The following is a 17,834-nucleotide window of genomic DNA, read 5'->3' as shown; positions in this document are numbered from 1 at the left end:
GCGAGGTGCGGCGAGGTGTGGCGACGCAAGTAGCGGCGTAGCAATCCACAGCGAGAGAACACGACGGAAGCGACACACCACCAGTGGGAAGCAGAGTAGAGCAGACGCACGACCAGCGCAGAGCAGTGCAGCGCAGACCAAGGATGACGGACGATGACGACGATGGACGCTCACGCCGCCAAGGACGACGACGACGACGCCGCCGCCGTAGATGGAGGACGACACCAACGAATGGATCGGAGGAGAAACGCAGTGACTTCACAGAGAACAAGCGCTGACTAGGGTTCTTTGTTTTTGGATAAAATGGCAAGGGTGTTTTTGGTATTTTAAAAAATAGAAGTGGGTTTAATTAGCTATTATAACTTAATTAGGAGAATATTCGATTTTTGAATAGAATATTCTGTTATTTAAACGGTTTTGTTACGGTAGGGACTAAATTGAAAAAAAAAATTAACATCTAAGGACCCAATTGAAAAGAAAAAAAGTATAGGAACCTAATTAAAAATTTGGTGAAACTATAGGGACCTGCAGAGTAATTAAACCATTATTTTTCTACTATATTTATTTATAGTAATTCAAATACTAATAAAATTATCCTAATTAGACATCGGCCTATATTTTACTCGTTACATTAAGTTTTATGTAAAAATGAAAAAATAATTAAAAAAGACTTAAATAAAGTAAACCAAATAAGAATACGACTTACATAATATTTAAATGAAGTGGACAATAAAATATGAGTGTTCTTTTAAAATACAAAAAGTAAATAATTTGAGTAAACAGCTTTAATTTGGTTAAATATCCTCCACGCCGCATTTAAATTTGAGGTATTGTACAGTTGTACTCAACTCTCATTCCCTGCCTCTTATTGCTTTGGTTAAATAATAATGATAAATAAATAAAATTTCGGACAAATCACCCTAATAAACTAAAAACATGTAAAAGTTACGTAATCATCCTAAAAAAATACGTTATGCGTATGTCTTTAATGTATGTAATTATATATATCGAATGAGGAACTTTCGATTTACAAAAATAAAATATAAATTGAATAACAGCATTTCGAATTAGCATGAAGAGTGTAAATTAATATAGGTAGCTTTAATTTATTAGGGAAGCACATGATTTTGAGCTCACCCATAATAAATCGATACAGGTAGCGTCGATTTAGCCTATGATTTTTTAATTTATGGTAAATCGAAACAGTGCAATTCGATTTACATATAAAGTGGCTCTAACATAAATCTATGCCCCCTAATTCGATTTACTTTCATTCCCTCTATATATAGAATTTGAATTCATCTCATTCGAATTACATTATACCACCGTACCTCACCACATCCGAAAATCCAGAGAAAGTAAGGCTATGCTACAAGTTTGATACCGCAGAAATGGAAGACGACCCAAATCAAATCTATCGGTTGGATGAAGTCGCACACATTACTGGTAGCGTGCATGAAGAGGTTAGCAAATTATTTTTTATTTTTATAAGAAATAAATCGTTGTTAGTGATATTAAATCGCTTAGAATTTGATTATTAGAATGTCTAACCTTAAAGTAGTAGTTAGAGTATTGATTTAGAGGTAGTAGTGTGTTAGAAGATTGTTAGTAATATTAAACCGTTTAGAATTTGAATATTATAATTAATAGACTCTTTAACCTTCGAATGGTAATTAGAGTATTCATATAGGGATAGGAATCTTTAAGTTAACTTGGATTTCAAGTTTTGGATTATGTAGACAGCAGAAGATTAGCCTAAAGTATAGAATGATTTTAATTTATTTAAAAATTTGAATTATCAAAGATTATATTAACGAGAAATAGCACACTTGTAGGTATATAATAAAGACTTTAGCTTTATGGTGGAAATAGTAGGTAGACTATGTTCTGTTAGAATTTAATGTTATTTTGGTTAAAATATTTTTCGATTAAAATTATCCGTTTTAGGTGAATGTTGTGTTGAAAAGTGTTATGATTGTAAGAGAATTTTTCCATGTCATGCAGTCCCACCGTTGTATCACGAGCATGAGAAGGCAGCATGGTATGCTGTTAGATGATAGGATCGTGTCGTACCTGCAGATGGTTGGACTAGCCCATCTTACGAGACTCAACGACCACTGGTTTAGGTTAGATGAGCCATTAGTGAGTACATTTGTGGAGAGATGGCGGCCGGAGACGCACGCATTTCATCTACCATTCGGTGAGTTCATGATTACGCTATAGGATGTAGCCTACTAGCTAGGGCTCCCGATCCACGAACAGTACGTCAGCGGTTGTCTGACGGACTTCGAGCGATATATCGACGACGACCGTCCGGCATGGGTTTGGTTCCAGGATTTGTTGGGTATGTTGCTGCCACCAGGCTGCATCGACAAGTTTACTATGAAGTGCACTTGGATGTAGGAGACATTTAGTGACCTTCCCGAAGGCACAGATGAGGAGACAATTAGGAGGTACGCGAGAGCGACATCATGATGCTATTATCAACGCAGCTCTTCGGTGACAAGTCTGGTACACGCATGCATATCAGGTGGTTGCCCTACGTAGCGAGGTGAGAGGACATGGGCAGATATAGCTGGGGTCGTGGTTATACAGGTGCCTATGTCGTGTGGCCAACAAGCACGTGGTTAAGTTGGCAGGTCCACTGCAACTTCTCCAGTCATGGATCTTCTGGCGCTTTCTCGGTTTCAGACCGGATGGGTTTGACGCCTTTCACTGGCCCCTGGCGATAAGGTACTCAATTGATTACTAGTTGTTTTCTGTGTTCCTAGGCAGTATGAAGGCAGAGATCACATGGTAATCAGCCTATTGTAATCACTAGATATCGAAGTGGCCAGACAAGTATGCGGTCCATTGTACCATTTTACCTCCCAAATATCTCTGCGCTGGCGGAAAGTAATACGAATCAATCATGTGTACCCGTTGCCGAATTCTTTACACTTCCCATGGTACTTGCGATAATCGGATTCCAACACTTTATACTCAATCTCACGTCGGATGCTATAGGTCTTCACGCTCAGTACGACTTCCTCTTTATCCTGAAACTGCTGCCCAACCTAGAACTCAACTACTTCTCCTGTATCCTGTGTGTCTTTGGCTCCAAATCCGACAGGCACGCCAGGTACACCATGCTGTCTCATGGCATCCAAGTCCAAGGATGAAAAGTGCGGGGGGTACTGCTAAGTTCCTAAACTAGCTGCTCCAGCACCCTCAGTTCGAGTACTTCTCGCTATGTTTTCATCGCTATCATTGGCAATCGTGGCATGCTCCACATCATCATCATCATCATCCTAAAATACATGTTCCACACCATCCGGTGCTACATCCTGTCCTGATTCTGGTACCAATTCAGGTACCAATTTAGGAGTGTCAGTCATCACAATCGCAACATGTCCGAAGGGTCCAGTGTCACCTATTTGTCCGTCAATAGTGCGATTTAGATCAGCAGCGAAGGATGAGGAGGCAACCAAAACTGCCTCAGGTTCAAGCACGGGCACAGAAGAAGAGGCACCAATAGGCCGAAAACTAGAACATGCTGCTGTGGCTGCAGACTGAGGATTCCAGTTAGAACCTCTTAAACTAGAGACCACATCCAGAAGCTTGGCCAACAGCTCAGGGGTCCTCACCTTGAGAAATTGCCGACGACAATGGAACAAAACTTGCAAATCTTCGTCGCTGCCTATAACGAACGAATCATACTTCACATAATCTCGCAACACGAAAGTCGAAATTTTGTAGAATAACTTCTCCACCCATGCCTTGCAGCCCCAATCGTCGGATTATAGTATTCTGGAACTTGGTGAAACTCATTGAAGGTTTGAGAAAAATACTAAGCAGATTCTTATCAGTAAACTTAATTCCAGAATGCGTTTTTTTCTTAATCGACCCTCTATAGTGTACTAAAACTAAAAAACTCTCATCACTAGCCATTGTGAGGCTCACTATAATGAAGAATTCACATTCAACAGCTATTTATATACGTTTGTACCATAGTGAATCGAAATAGCTTGCATCCATTTATGTATGATCATAAGTCTCCTAGTAAATCGAATTATATTGTGTAGATTTATTCATTGGCTTCCGTCCATGTAAATCAAAACACCACCAGTCAATTTACTTGCTTATTATTCGAATGAGTAAATCAAAATTTTCTCTATCGATTTACTAGGTGTCTATATAAATCGAATCAACCTCTTTTGATTTACATATGTACATACTAATTCAAGTGATACTAATTCGATTTAGTACCTACAAAACTAAATCGAGTGTACCTATGTCGATTTACATAGAAATATTCATTAGAAACATATACGTAACGTATTTTTTTTGGGTGATTACCGTAATTTTTGCATGCCTTTAGTTTATTAGGTTGATTTGCCCTCAAATTTAAATATGTTTTATTTTTCAAAGTATTTTCATATATTTACAAATAATAAAGATAGCTAATTCGTGAAAATTCGTCTCAAATATATATATATATATATATATATATATATATATATATATATATAATTTTTATATTTTTAATAGGTGTATTAATGATGGATAGTTGATACGTTGGTTCAATGTTAATGATACGAAGAGATTAAGTATTACTTAATAGTTATTAGTTTATATTTTAAATATTAGAGTGTTGAATTTAATTTTATATATTTTAATTTTGTTTATTTAGTTATTAGATTAGGATTTATGTTACTGGGTTTAGGATTTCTTTTATAGAGAAATTAGAATAGTGCCAAAACACTTTTTATTTTCGTGATAAAATCATAGTGTGAACAAGTGAGATTGAGTGAGTCCATCTATTATTGTATCGAGAAATTGGATAGAAGATTGAGTGAGTCCTTCGATTCAACTTTCAAACTATGATGTAGATAAGTTAGATTGAAGAATCTCTTTCTTATTGTATCAAAAAATTGGATAAAAAGTTGAGTGATTCTCTTTGTATTTAATTTTAATTTTAATTTCAATGTATCTTTTTCAGTTAAATTTTTATCTTCTTGTTTATCCTTAATACAAAGTCCAACCTAATAATAACTAAATAACCAAAATCAAAATACAAGAAATTAAATTAAACATTCTAATATTTAAAATTATAAATTAATAATTACTAAATAATATTTGAACTCTTTAATTTTTCATATCACGAATATTTGAAACACGTATCAATAGTAGTTTTGAAATATAGCCATATTCGTAATTTGCTGGAGCAAATTACAAGTAAAAACAAGTTATGAAAGAAATCAATAATTTTTATGCGATGAAAATTACATGCATTTATTTTTATGTAAAATTGTTAGTTGAAAAACGGTTAAATAACTAAAATATTTGACTAAATTATTAAAAAAATTCTACAATTAAATAAAATATCTAACCAAATTCAACTAAATTGTTATTAAAAATTTTAATTCATGAGCACCTCTTCTTTACTCATGTTGCTATTGCTAGTAGCGGAGATTGAATAAAACTTTTGTAAGGAGTAAAAAATTTTAACAAAAAATTATACAATAATATTTATATTAAAATAAAATTTATAAATATAATTATTTTTAAAAATTTGTTATTAACACGTAAGATTACATATAGTTAAAGTTAACTAAAAGAACTAAATTTGATTTTGATTAACAAAAAACTTAGTTTAAGTTAATAAACTAAACTAATTTTGAATAATAAAATTAACTATTAACCGATTATAAAATTAATAAATTAATTTAAAAAATAAAAATTAATTTTAAAAAAATTGATTTTTGTATGAAAAAATCGATTTTTCACACAAAAACAATTTTTTTCTTTTTAAAAAGTAGGTTTTTTTAAATTATATAAAATCAATTATAATTTATAAGTTAATTTTTAAAATTTTGAACAATTAATTTTATCTTTGATTATATCTATCTCTTAAAAATCTCAAGACTATTTACTTTTATTACAATCAAATAATATATTACAATAAAATAAAATCTTAACTTTTCAGCCAATAAAACGTCCAAATTTATTAATGTAAACAATGCTAATATTTCAACGATATTTAAAAATAAAATAAAATAATAATTTTTTATTAGCAACTAGTATTTCTACTAGTTATGCTACATTTCTCTAAAATTAAAATAATACATAAAATAAAAATGTATGAGAGAAGAAATTAGAGAGGATTTTTTCATTTCAATTTCAACACACAAAAACAAGTAAGTGGTGAAGGTGAGTATTGAACACGGATAAACAAAATGAAAAAATATCAATTTAATCAAATGAGCTAACTTTATTTTTTTTAGACAAGAACTACTAATTTTGTTACAATTATTTTTGGGAGTCATGGCCCCATTGTCTACACAAAGCTCCGTTTCTGGCTATTGCATCTTCTTCTTCTTCTTATTTCGTTATTATTATTGCTGTCACCATCATCACTTTTTCCTCTTCCTTTATTTAAATTTCTTTTTCTCCTTCCTTTTGCTCCTCCTTCTCCTCCATCTTCATTATCATTATTATTATCATCATCATTATTATTATCGTTATTGTCATCATTGTCGTCTTATTCTCCTCCTCCTTTTTTATCTTTTTTTTAATTATCGTCGTCGCCATCACCACCATGCCACCAACTCCATCTCCTCCTCCTCCTCCTTCTTTTCTCATTTGAATTTTTTTTATCTCCTCCTTCCTTTTCCTCTTCCACCTCCTACTCCATCATCATCATCTTCTTCTTTTTATGTGTATAACCGTTCAAATTTAAAATGTACCAAAATTTGTTAATGATGGCGACATACAAACAAACTAAATTCAAAACAAGTTCAGACTAAAAATACACTTTATTTAAATTTAGAATGTATCAAAACTAAATCTAGAATGCACCGAAATTACTGACGATACACGAACAACTCAATTCAAAATAAGTACAGACCAAGTGCACCTTATTTAAATCCAAAATATACTGAAATTACTTAATGATGACATCACACAAACGAACTCAATTCAAAATAAGTACAAACCAAAAGTGTACATTATTTAAATCCAGAATACACTAAAATTACTTAATGATAACTCAAAATTCCTCATCATCCTCCTCCTCCTCCTTCTTCTTCATTATCATCATCATCTTCTTATTCTTTTCTTATTGATCTTTTCCTTCTTGTTTTACCTTCTCATGATTCTTCTTATTTTACTCTTTTAACAAGAATAAAAATTAAAAAAAAAAATCAAACAAAGAAGATGAAACACATAATACTACAAAATCACTAGGAAGATGAGGAACCTACATTCATTCAACTAAATAAGATTACAAAACATTACAAACATATTCATTCAAGTCTAATATAAGAGCAATGCTCTTAAAAGAAGAAATAAGAGCAACATAAAAAAGAAAAAGACAAAGAAGAATAAAAAGAAGAAAAAGAAAAAATACAGCATTAAAGAAGACATTTTTGTACTTTGTAGTAAAATTTTGGTGTGAAAATTAAGAAATTTATATGTTATTGTTAAGAAATTTTGTTGTTATTTGTTCTATTAAATTCTGCATAATTCAAAACTCTTCTTCTTCCTCCTTATCTTCTGCTGCTGCTTCTTCTTCTTTTTAATCTTTTCCTTCTTCATCTTCTTCTTCTTATTTCATTTTTTCATAATTATTCTTGTTTCACTCTCTTAAGAGTAATAAAAACTAAAAACAAAGAAGAAAATTCAATGCTGCAAAATTACTAGAAAGAAAAGGAAGAAAAGAAAAGAAAAAATGCAGCAATAACAACAATAATAGATGAACGACGATGGAGAGAAAACATGCAAGAAAAAAAAAGAAACGTGAAGAAGTAGAAGAAGGAATGTGAAGAAGAATGAAGAACGCAAAGAAGAAGGATATGAGTATTCACGTTAGTGGCTGGGAGTTGGAGCGTGTATTCACGCTCTCACTAATAAAATTGATTTTTGTTGAGCTTTAACCAATTTAGTTAGACTTGGTTGTCAAAAAGACTTGCATGTGTAGCAATACTGTAAATTATTATCTAATAACTCTCAACCAAGGTTCTAAAAACCAAATTGAACCGATCGGTCGAACCGGTCCAACCACAAACCAGCAGCATTAACAGTCCGATCGAACATATAAAACCGTAAAAATAAAAACCGGTGAATCGGCCAGGAATTGGTTGGTTGGATCGGATCGAAAACTGGCCAATTTCGTAAAAACGGTGTTATTTTTTGCTTAAACGTTTAAACTTTAAACTATCCATCCTTAGCTGCACAGCTCACACTCTTCCGTCTTCATTCTTCACTCACTCTCTCACACAAGCCCCCTTCTCCAACCCTAGCTACTGTCGCCACCGGTCCGTCGATCCACTGCCGCTGTTTGTCCATGTAGCCACAGCCCCCAAGTCTCCAACCCCTACTCTCTTCTTCTGTGAACTCTCGGCCCATCCGCTATCTTCATCTTCTTGCCGTCATTTGCAGGGACAGACCCATGTAGTTTGATGGAGGGACACTTGCCCCCACTCTTATTTTAATTTTTTTCTTTTAAAAATATACATATTATTATATGCCTCCATTTTAAATTTTAAATGATCCCACTATAAATTAATTTATCCCAATTATTTAAAGTTTTATATTTATTTTATCTTTTTATCATTTTAACTATTAGTTAACCTAATCAAATTTAGTCTTCTCTCATTCTCAAATTTCAACTGTCACCACTTTTTTATTTTTTTAAACCCTCTTCTTAGTTTTAACTTTTTTTTTCTATTTCTTTTCTAATGGTCATTTTTTCTTCATCAAAAGGTAAATTTTAAATTCTCTATTTTTTTTATATAACTCTCTATGACTCTATGTATCTTTTAATTTCATTGTTTTCTTTTTGATATTTTCAATTACAAATTTTAATCCAAACTATTATAGTTTAAGTGTTAGTCTAATTTTTTATTCTCTTCATAAATTTATGTATTTTATTTTATTTTCGATTTAGTGATCTTTATTATTTATTTGTTTATCTTTCATTCTATTTCATTATATGTAATTATGTTGCATATAAATTTTTAAAGTCAATCGATTAGTTTATTAATTTAGAATATCTTTTTTTATTTATAAAAATAATAATAAAAAAATATTGCAAAAAATATTTTTTGTTTTATTTTATTATATGTAATTTTTGGTTTTTTTATATTCAAATAATTAATGTACACTTTTATTTTTTTAAATTTGGATTAATATATCTTTTAATAGCAATGTATATTATTTTTATCCCTTAACATAAATTTTTTTGGGTCTGTAACTGGTCATTTGCATCTTCTCTCTGGCGTCTGGTCGGCGTCGTCCATCAATCAACAGTCTGTCGGTGTCGTCTTTAAAGGTCAGTGGCTCGGTCGCTTGTTCTTCACTTTGTGGCTTCGCCTTTTGTTTTGTTTTGGTTTTTTTGAGTGTGCAGCTACGCGCCGCCGTGGTGCGACTTTGGACCTGAATGAACGTTTGGTTTCTTTTTTTTTTTTTTGTCGCTTGATCTGATCTTCTGGTTTTAGGTTCGAGAAATCGGAGAAGGAGAAGAAGGATCTCATGGCTCGCAAGGTGGACCACGAGTACGATTACCTCTTCAAGATCGTCTTTATCGATGACTCTGGCATTGGCAAATCCAACATTTTCTCGAAGTTCACGCGCAACTAGTTTTTTTGGAGTCCAAATCTACCAGTGGCGTTGAATTCGCCACTAGAACTCTTCAGCAAGATAACTTTCTCTTTTCTGCATTTTTTTGCTGCTTCTACCTATTTGTGTTATGTGAAATTCTAAATGCATTTGCATGCCGTTGTTTGTTTCTTGATCCTTTGTTTTCTTATGATTATGAATCCCTTTTTATTTAATCTTGCCATTTTTGCTTCTGATTGGATTTCTGTGTGGTATTTTGCATTTGTAGCATTGGAGTATGATAATTTATTTTAATGTTTTTGCTCCGAAGCCCTGATTGCTTAAGGATTCAAGAATTTCTAAAGCAAACCCTCTTCTGAGATAGTTTTGGTGGAATGGTTTTAGGCCTCTAAGGTGACTTCTAATTTACGAAAAAAATAGATCTAGTTTGAAAATATATTACATTACAAGTAGTGAATGAAAAGTTATAATATTAATGATTGATGACAAATTTTTATGCTGATATTAGATATTTTTTTATTATTTAATTTTTGTGTCGGTGTATTTTAATAAAATCACATGATTTTTGTTGATGGCGTTTTATATAGTGTTCTAAATTTAAAAGATATTTTAAGATTTATATTAGATTATAATTATATTTTAAGATGTTTATTTATAATTTATTTATTATTTTGATATAAAACGGTTTTTTTCAATTGAAGCACAGTTAGACCAGTAAACCAATAAATCAGTAACTAAAACGGTTCGATAATCGATCCAATTTTTAGAATTTTACTCTCAACTATTACCTATATATGAAGATAATTACACGTGAGTTTCACCTTTTTATATAGAGACAAGTTACTTCAATAAATTCGAAATTTGTCCCCAATGACTGAATTCTTTAAAATAAAAATTAAAAAAAAATAAATTTACCTAATGAATTTATAAAATTAAAAATAAATATATTTTAAAAAATTAATTATAATAAGTTATTATATATTTATATATAAATAATTTAATAATTAATTTTTAATTAATTTAATAACTAATTTTTAATATATACTTAGATATTTAATTTCTTTTAGTCAATATGAAACACTTGATATAGTATAATATATATATATATATATATATATATATATATATATATATATATATGAAAATGTACGAGATAAATCATTGGTTGAACATGGGGTCCAACTAGTTCTGCATTATTGATGTGATTTTTTTTAAGCATTCGAATTTTTATATATGCTTGATGACCTTGTCTTGTGTAAGGTTGTTGGCTGGTGTTACTTTTTGTATTTTAGTACAATTTTCATAGAGCAAAGACCCTGTTTTAAAATTCAATAATAATAATAATAATATCACAAATCAATTCTTACAAAATTTGTATTCGGATACTTTAATTTTTAACAAATTTTAATTAAATTAGTCTCTAAACTTTTATTATATTACACAAATTTATTCTTACATCAATTTTTTTTATATATAAAAAATTGATATGAAAATTTTTAAAATTCTTTAAAATTTTATGTTTTTATTAAATAATAATAGCAATCAATTTATTTAATATTTTACCAAAATTTAATGTAATAATTTTTTTAATAAAATAAAAAATTATAAACTAATTTAGTAATAAAAATTTATTCGACTATAAAAATGATCGAAGTATCAAGACCCAACAAAAAATTTTTATAAAGATGGTCACGGTTTTTAAAATAAGAGTGGCCTAAAAGGATCTATAGTCACAATGTTGAGGTGACCTAAAGAGATTTATGATTATAGTTTTGAAGGTGACAAAAAAAAATTTATGATCATAGTTTTTTAAAAAAGGATGACTTGGTCTATGGTCACGATTTTGGAAGTGACTTAAAAGGATCTATGATCACGATTTTGGAGTGCTCTAAAAGAGTCTATGATCACAATTTTTAAAAAAGAGTGACCTAAAAGGGTCTATAGTCACGATTTTACGAAATGGTAACTACAATTTTGAGGAGTGACGTAAACATATCTATGGTCACGGTTTTTCTATTTTTTTTTTAAAACCCCTCCCCCAAACAATGTCGTTTCTCCCAATTCCCTCCAAATCCAATTCTCCAACTAAGAAGCTCATTAATGCATTGTTTGGTTTAAAGAAAATTGGGTGGAAGAAAAACGTAAGGATGGAAAATAAAGGGAAAATTAATTTTTCCTCTGTTTGGATTAAGATAGAAAATAGGAAGAAAAACATAAAAGTGGTACGGAGGCAATGGAAAAGTTTTCTTCTCGGACATGAGATGAAAACTGGTTAAAAAAGTATAAACAATGGTAAAAGACATATTTACCCTTTATAGAAACAATGGTAAAAATATATTGATATAGTATTATTTATATATAATATAGAGAAGGATGTTAATGTAATTTCACTTAGTTATGATTTTCTTTCTTCTTACTTTTCTTTCTATCTAAACAAAAAAAAAATTTCTCCTATTTTCTTTCCATTTATTTTCTCTTCATCCAAACAACATAAAAAAAATTAACTTTTCCTTTCATTTTCTTTTCTTCCATTTTCTTTTCTCCCATTTTCTTTCTTTTCATTTTCCATCTTTCATCCAAACAAAGTGTTATAAGAATGGTATACTTAGAGCATTGGTGTCAGATTTTAAATAGAATAAGACACAACTGCATTAGTTGACTTAAATTTTTTTTATTGTCATTGAAATTTTTTTTACGGTACCTTTCTATTTTTGATTGACTTGTTAATATAGTCCTTTTTAATGTTGATTGACTTATTAAATTTGTGTCACATATTCATTACTCAACTGTTCTATGTCATCGAAAGTATTTTTGTTCCGTTTTAACATATTTATTTTTTTTGCTAGCAGAAGGACATAATATAAAAAAAATATTATGTTTCATAGAAATATGAGATGGGATGAGTCTCATATATACTTTAGTTATCTAAATTTAATATTTTTATGTCTTCTGTATTTTTTTAAGAGACTTTATCTGGTATTACATGTAATGAATAAATTATGTCTTATTTTAATTTGTGTTATTTGGACTAAAAACATATCTAATTTATAATGTAAATTTTATGATTTAGATTTCCTGAATTTCTCCTTTTTAGACTTATTTTGTGATGATAATAATTCTGGAATGTGATTATGTTTTTTTAAAAAAAAAATAATAAATCTTAGAAAACAGAATAAGTTATGTTCGTGGTTTTAAAATAGGATGACCATAGATAAGTTATGGTCACAATTTTTACCGTGATTATAGATAAGGTTATGGTCACGATTTTTTAAAATGATGATCATAGAGTGAGTTATGGTCATGGTTTTATAAAAGGAAAACCATAGAGAAGGCTATAGTCAATGTTTTAAAATAGGATGACCATAGATAACCTATAGTCAGTTAGTCACGTTAAAACTGTATCATAGATTAAGCTATGGTCACGGTTATATAAAAGGGTGACCATAGAATAAGCTATAATCACGGTTTAAAACAGAAGTGACCATAGAGTAGACTATAGTCATGGTTTTAAAATAGGGTAACCATAAATAAGCTATGGTCATGCTAAAATTGTGACCATAGAGAAGGCTATGGTCAAGGTTTTAAAATAGGATTTAAAATAGGATGATCATAGATAAGCTATGGTCACGCTAAAACCTTACCATAGATTAGGCTATGGTCACCGTTATATAAAAGGGTGACCATAGAATAAACTATGGTCACGGTTTAAAACAGGAGTGACCATAGAGTAGGTTATGATCACAATTTTTTAAAAGGGTAACTACAGTCTAATCTATGTTCATGGTTTTAAAATAGAGTGACGATAGATAAGCTATGGTCACACTAAAATCGTGACTATAAATTAGATTATGGTCATAATTTTTACGCGTAATCATAGAATAACCTATGGTCACAATAAAAAAAATATAGCCTAAAGTGTCAGAATTTAGATACTACAACCGTGATCATAGATAAAAAATCATAACCATCACTTACTAGTTTTGGAGGTTCTATTGACCATCATAACAATATGATCCAAAGTAGTTCTTATTTTTCTCCAGGGGAAAGGAGAGAGGGAGTTCATGAAATTAAACTTCATAGCAGCACACAATGCTCACAATTATTCCAAAACACTTAACCCTAGTACTCAGATGGAATAAAGACGGTTAGGAAGTCTAGCCTCTATGACCACCTCAAGAGGATATTTCTTTGGAGTTGAAAGCCCAAAAATTTCCTCCATATTCAAGTCTTCTTTTTTCATATTATCAGGTAGTCTCCAATTAAAGCCATGTAACAAATTAGCCAAACTTGATTGAATCACCTTGAGTCCAAGAGGGTAACCCGGGCACATTCTTCTACCAGCACCAAATGGCAACAACTCATAATCATGGCCTCTCACATCAATATCCTTACCAAGAAATCGTTCGGGTTGAAACTCAGTTGGGTTGTCCCATATCTCGGGGTCTCTGCCAACGGTCCAAACATGGATTAGCACTTGTGTCCCTTTCGGGATATCATAGCCGTCGATCTTAATATCTTCGCGGGCTTTCCGTGGCACCAGCATTGGGGCCACCGGGTGTAACCTCATTGTCTCCTTAGCGATGGCGTTAATGTAAGGTAAATTAACAATGTCTTTCTCTTCAATCCATCGCTCTCTTCCTATCACTCTGTCTAGTTCTTCTGTTGCCTTTTTGAAAATCTCTGGCTTTTTCAACATCTCCGAAATTGCCCATTCTACAGTAACTGCAGAGCTCTCTGTTCCACCAGCTATTAAATCCTACTCAATATTTATATCAAAGCGGATCAACAAATTATTCAATCAAACTTTTTAGTATCAAAGGTGCAAGTAATGAAATAGGTTATTCTAATCAATGCGCAAAGAGATCGTGTTATTAAGTAAATATCTTCGTGTATATATATATATATATATATATTTCAACGTAACTCCGAATTGAGCATGAATATTTGTTAAATTTGTTTTTGCTTCTTGTTGTTTCATAGTTAAAAAAGTTCGTTGAGCAGATATTACCCCCCTTTTTTTTTTTTCAAAAGATGCTATACTTAGTCTCAATTTCAACCTCTACATATTTGATGAATGAAATATATACTAGTCACAATTTTAATCGTTCCACATATGATCCGATCAATCCTTTTTTGAAAGTAATTAAGAAAAGTTACAGATTTAAAAAAAAATTGGTGATCAATATATATTTTTTTATATTTTTTGGCATTTATAACCAATTTTTTTTACTAAAAATGTTAGCCTCGAAATTTCACTAGACTGTAATGTTTAGCTACTTGGTTATTTTTGTAATTTTTATTCTGATTTAAAATATAATTTATATAGTTGGGTATGCCTAATTCGGTACCAAAGAAAAGAAGAGGAAGAATAGTTTCTTCCGAACAAAAAAAATTTGCAGTGACCAACAAATCAGAAGTCAAAAGAAATATAGTTCAAGTTATGTCAAATAGGTAAAATATTAGAAGGAATGATTTTAGGAATTTTTTTAAAATAAAATAAAAAAATTAATTTAAAAAAAAATTAATCCATCCTTATTTTTTAAGATTTAATTTTTTTGGTAATAGAAAAGTTTGCTTAACCTCATGACAAAGTTTACTATATCCGCCCACTATGATAAATAATAAAATAATACTTTTGTAAATAAAGTATCATTTATTTTTATCGGATATTTATAAAAAAAAAATTTGTTATATTATAAAATTTTTATACCCTATTCTCAACTTTTTTTAATTCATTTTTTTAATATGTTTATTCTTATTCTTTCATTTTACTATGTATTTAATATTTATTACATTATAAAAATATTAATAAATATAATAAAATATTTATTCATTAATATTAATATCAATATTAATTAGTGCTCACTAGTATTAGTGCACTAATATTAATTAAATTTAAAATATATAATATTTTTTAGACCAGAAAAAAATTAAATACTCATCAATATTAACAAATATGTATTTTATTATATTCATTAATATTTTTTACAGTATAATAAATATTTAAATACATTATAAAATCAAAGAATAAAGATAAATATAATGAAATAAAAAAAAAATATACGTGTAAGGAATTTTGGTAGTATATGCCAATAATCAATAACACATATAGAAAATAGAAAAAATTTATTATAAACATACCACATTTTTATTTACAAAAAGTATATTATTTTTTATTTATTTATTGTTAAGATAGTCATAGTTTAACTTGGACAACTTTCCTGGAATGACCACTATGACAATGATTTAAAAACACTAATAATTCAACAAAATGTCATTTTCCCTTCTTCCTTATTTCTAATCCATTATCTTAGGTGACAAAGTAGGATGAAAGAGATTGGGGAGTACAATATGTACCTGACTAAATGCTTTAACGCCATGCCTCTCAAGTTTGACCTCAAGATTAGGATCCTCTGCAAGCTCCAAAAGAACATCAACCATGTCCTTGGCAACATAATCCTTCACTGCTCTCCTCCTCTCAATGTGTTCATCCAACACATGCTCCATAAACCTATCAAACTTCTTAGCCAAAGCTTTCATCCTCTTGATGTATCCCTGCAAATCCAAGAAATGAATCCAAGGGATGAAGTCCCCTATGTTAAGCACACCGTTCAGCAAGAACAACTCGTCCAGCATCTTCTTGAATTCGTCCGGTGATATAATTGCGTTCTCTGATTTCTCCGAGTACTTCTTCCCAAGCACCATGCGGCTTATAACATTGAGGCTTAGAGTTGAAAGATGGTCCTTCAACAACACTGTTTTGTTATTAGAGTTGGCAAGATCACTCAGCAGATTTTGCATCTCTTCTTTTCTTATGTACTCATACGACTCTAGGCGTTTAGCGCTGAAGAGCTCCATTAAGCACATTCTTCGCGCTTGCCGCCAGTACGGGCCATACTGAGACCATGTTATGTCGGAATAGTTGTAGGTTGTGTATTTTCCGGCAGAGAATTTGGGTCGGCCGGCTATGGCGGCGTCGTGGGTTTTGAGGAAAGATCTGACCATTTCTACTGATGAACCCACAACTACAGGGTGGGAGCCGAACCAAAGATGCATGATGGGCCCATATTTTTTGCTAAGATCGTCGATGGACCGGTGAGGAAGGGATCCAATGAGGTTTAGGTTCCCTATGATGGGCCATGGTTTTGGGCCTGGTGGCAGATTGTATCGTCGGCCACGAATATGGCGCAGGAGGAGGTCGACGGCCACAAAAGTGGCTAATATTGTTGCTATGGTTGGAATTAAGCCAGGAGATAAGAAATCTATAACCATATTTGGGTTCGTGGTTTTTGGATTACTGAGATAAAGGAAGAATGTTATGTGTTTAATATATGAATGATGAAGGTACATGTGTGAGTGGATGTATTTATAGAGAAAATTATTGCCGTGTGATGCATGCTAATCCTAATTAACTAATTTTGGTTGTATGTGTGTACTGTGTAACCTTAGATTCTTTGTGGACTTGTTCATTATTTTACTCTTTTCGTCTAAGTGCTTGACCTTGACTTCATGAATAAAGAGTAAAGGCAAGTAGTAGGAAATTGCTTCAACTTTGGCTGGTCCTTTCGTTTTGAGTTCTATTTTTTTGGATAATTTTTTTTCTTTCTACTGACCTTATAAGGCTGTAATAAACACAACTTTTGTCTAAGTGTGAATACAACAATTAAAAAAATAAAGTTGATCTAATCATTATAGAGTAAAGTATGGTTTTGGTCCCAACGTTTGGGGTAAGTTCTATTTGTGCCTCTAACGTTTAAATCGTCCTATTTGTATCATTAACGTTTATAAAAGTGATTCAATGTTATCTTACTATCAATTATACTAACAAATCAGATTATATTTTTTTTAATTATTCTCACTTGGATGTATTCATTCTCAATTAGGTCTCACTTGGATGTGTTCGATTTTAATATTATACCCATTATTTGTGTTTAGATTCAATTATATCCCTAAAAAAATGAATTATATAAATGTTGTAGGAATTAGTTTCAACATTTGATGAGCTATTTTTCGGAGTAGATCATCGATTCTATCCTAAACATTTGTATTCTAACTTCAAGAAGAGATTTTTAAAACTCAAACTAAAGCACTCATGATATGTAATTGACGGCAGGATAATATTAAATCACTTTTACAAACGCTAGGGATACAAATAGGACGATTTAAACGTTAGGGATACAAATAGAATTTACCCCAAACGTTGGAGACAAAAACGATACTTTACTCATCATTAT

At 30.9% G+C, this 17,834-nt stretch overlaps 1 protein-coding gene across 1 annotated transcript; it reads right to left on the bottom strand.

Moving 5' to 3' along the window:
* Positions 1 to 13,547: 13,547 nt before the first annotated feature.
* On the bottom strand, positions 13,548 to 17,103 carry LOC107618156 (dimethylnonatriene synthase). The gene is made up of 2 exons (XM_016320115.3): positions 15,958 to 17,103; positions 13,548 to 14,356 (listed from the first exon to the last, which is right to left on the bottom strand). Exons 1-2 carry the CDS (start codon positions 16,948 to 16,950, stop codon positions 13,727 to 13,729), a joined length of 1,623 nt encoding a protein of 540 aa, XP_016175601.3. The 5' UTR covers positions 16,951 to 17,103; the 3' UTR covers positions 13,548 to 13,726.
* Between the last annotated feature and the right edge of the window lie 731 nt (positions 17,104 to 17,834).

This window comes from Arachis ipaensis, chromosome B9 (assembly GCF_059453495.1).
Source record: "Arachis ipaensis isolate K30076 ecotype BB chromosome B9, ASM5945349v1, whole genome shotgun sequence".
Taxonomy (NCBI): domain Eukaryota; kingdom Viridiplantae; phylum Streptophyta; class Magnoliopsida; order Fabales; family Fabaceae; genus Arachis; species Arachis ipaensis.
The sequence above is the reverse complement of the archived record's forward strand: the minus strand, read 5'-3'. Positions and strand labels throughout refer to the sequence as shown.

Excerpts from the sequence above, each read along its gene's own strand:
- LOC107618156 (XM_016320115.3), bottom strand. The coding sequence starts at position 16,950 with ATGTACCTTCATCATTCATATATTAAACACATAACATTCTTCCTTTAT. Across the intron at positions 14,357-15,957 it reads GCGTTAAAGCATTTAGTCAG|GATTTAATAGCTGGTGGAAC; the intron begins GTACATATTGTA and ends AATATTGAGTAG.